This window comes from Sphaeroforma arctica, assembly GCF_001186125.1.
Source record: "Sphaeroforma arctica JP610 unplaced genomic scaffold supercont1.4659, whole genome shotgun sequence".
Classification (NCBI taxonomy): Eukaryota; class Ichthyosporea; order Ichthyophonida; genus Sphaeroforma; species Sphaeroforma arctica.
The window spans coordinates 1-2344 of NW_014035899.1; the positions used below are offsets into that span (position 1 = coordinate 1).

Consider the following 2344-nt stretch of genomic DNA (forward strand, 5'->3'; position numbering starts at 1 on the left):
TGTATAAAAAGTATGCTTCGACTTCATCTTCATCATATTTCCTATCTTATCCAACGTCTTGTTCGATTCACAGATTCTTATGTCAGAGATGGAAAGTATTGCGGGAGTGCAAACTTCAGCCCCAGGTTTGGATTACACACATGTCAGTCTCACACAGCAAATGGACACGCAGAATGTCCGACATTTTGAATTGGATGTGTTCGCTGATCCCGCCGGTGGCCTATTTCGCGACTATGCCGCTCTGAAAATGCTGAACAGAGACACGGCACAGCCTGGCCTGGATCAACCCGGATACAAAGTGTTGCATATTCAGGTAAGTGTTGTAGACATACATGTCAAATTTCTAATTCAATATGGATATTAATTTCGTTGCTTCTCACCAACCTCGATGTCGCAAGTATGAAACAGAATCAAATCTACATAAAAGAATCTACAAAACTTCCGGTGGGCTGGAGATTTAGGGCAGTCATATTCCCAATACTCATAGCAACACCTCGCTATTTTCAACTTAAGCTTTAATTTTTGAACGTGAGTTTTATCTGACTATTTTTGGCACTACCCTCAGGATATTGATCCCCTCTCAGTCTGCCTCACATTGGTGGAGTGCCTAACGGAAATCAAGGCTTGGTCTACAGCAAACTCCCACCATGTACCAATGATGATTTCGATCCAGGTAGCGTTTTAATAATTGCAGCCGTGCGTTTGTGTCCCTTACTACACTCCTGTCCCCCGAACGGACAAGCCTGCACTTAACCAACCCTGGAGAAGCAAAAGTTTAAAGCATACACATCATATTGAAACTCAAGATTACTTCCGAATAGAGTTTGCGTCCGGAAGATAAGAATGTACAAAACCACTTCGTATCCATCGAAATAGGTGTCGGAAGATCCGATTATCGATCCCTTAGCACTCGGATTCACTACGCCCGTGCAAGCCGACTTGACAGAGTTGGAAGCTGAGATTAGAAGTGTTTTCACTGTAGACAATAACGCGTTAAACGCGAGTGATATCATCATGCCCAACCACATCATGGCCCTGGGAAATCAAACGGACTTGCGAACCACAGTCACTACTGTTGGTTGGCCAACACTTGCCCAAACGTATGTTTACTGAGCGAAACGGTGGTTGTACAACTCACATTGTTCCCGAAATCTGTATTGTGTGCGTGTCTATATACAAGACGCATATAGCTTTTATTATTATACACAAGCTTCCTACTACACGTGTATATTACATTATAAATAATTACTCGCCCAGAAGTATGTAGTGATTTGACGACAGAGCACCGGGCGCGAAGCATTAGCCTCACAGTTTATGTGACACACGCGGCGTCCGACGTGGATTTCCTCTATACAAAGTAATATGTCACACATGATATCGTACGACTGTACTCTGCTTTTGCGTATAGCCACTGTCACGCAAAGGGTCGCATACGTTGGCTGCAAAGCTAACAAGATACTAAACTAGTCCTTACCTCCACAGTCGTGGCAAAGTGATCTTCACACTCCAAGGCCCCGGTGGAATCAACACGAGATACGCCAACGGCGACGCAACACTCCAAGACAAACTCATGTTCGTATTCAGCGAACCTTCGAGTGGTGACTGTGCATTTGTACTTCGCAACCAAGTGCTGCAGCCACAGTCAGCTGGCAATGACATTAGTAGTCTAGTGGCCGATGGGTACATGGTGCGCACCAGGACAGATGCTATCACCATAGGTAAGTGGGTGTTAGTGTAGTGTTAATGGTATGTTAAGTATTTGTTCTAGTATCAATGAAAGCGAGTGTGGTGTCTCCGAGATTCTGTGTACATAAAAAAGCTGCATATACCGGTAGTGCTAAACAAATATATGGTGAGACCACAAACAGCCGGATACGATATACGCGGTCATATGGTCGGTGGGTGCACGGTACGCACCAACCCAATTTTAAAGTCCGAAGTAGGTGGTATTGCTGTGCCAACCTTCAGTGCTTTCTCTGCTTTAATTCTCATTATTATCTTTCAACCGCTCCACCATGACGTCGAGAACGTATCGTCGACTTGGGAGAACTGAATCCACTCAATTTTTTCCTTCATCCGTATATCGCACTCGTTCTCAAGTGCTATTGCTAACATTACCACTTCGATTTCATATATATTTATTATACGACTACGTTCTATAGAGGCACGTTCGGGTGAGACAACTCAGCGTGATGCAGCAATTGGTCAAGGTCAGAGCACTTCGGGTGCCCAGTACATCTCCACCGACTATCCCGCAACTCTAAGTAAGTTTTCAAGTGCAATATATATATATATATATAATATATATATATATATATATATATATATGTGTGTGTGTGTGTGT

At 43.6% G+C, this 2344-nt stretch overlaps 1 protein-coding gene across 1 annotated transcript; it reads left to right on the top strand.

Annotated features, from left to right (window-relative positions):
• Positions 1–79: 79 nt before the first annotated feature.
• SARC_14460 (hypothetical protein) lies at positions 80–2266 on the top strand (the record flags this gene model as incomplete). The annotated part of the gene is made up of 5 exons (XM_014291404.1): positions 80–313; positions 566–673; positions 877–1100; positions 1483–1718; positions 2163–2266. Coding segments are annotated over 5 exons (906 nt in total), but the record flags the coding sequence as incomplete, so codon positions are not given.
• Positions 2267–2344: the final 78 nt, after the last annotated feature.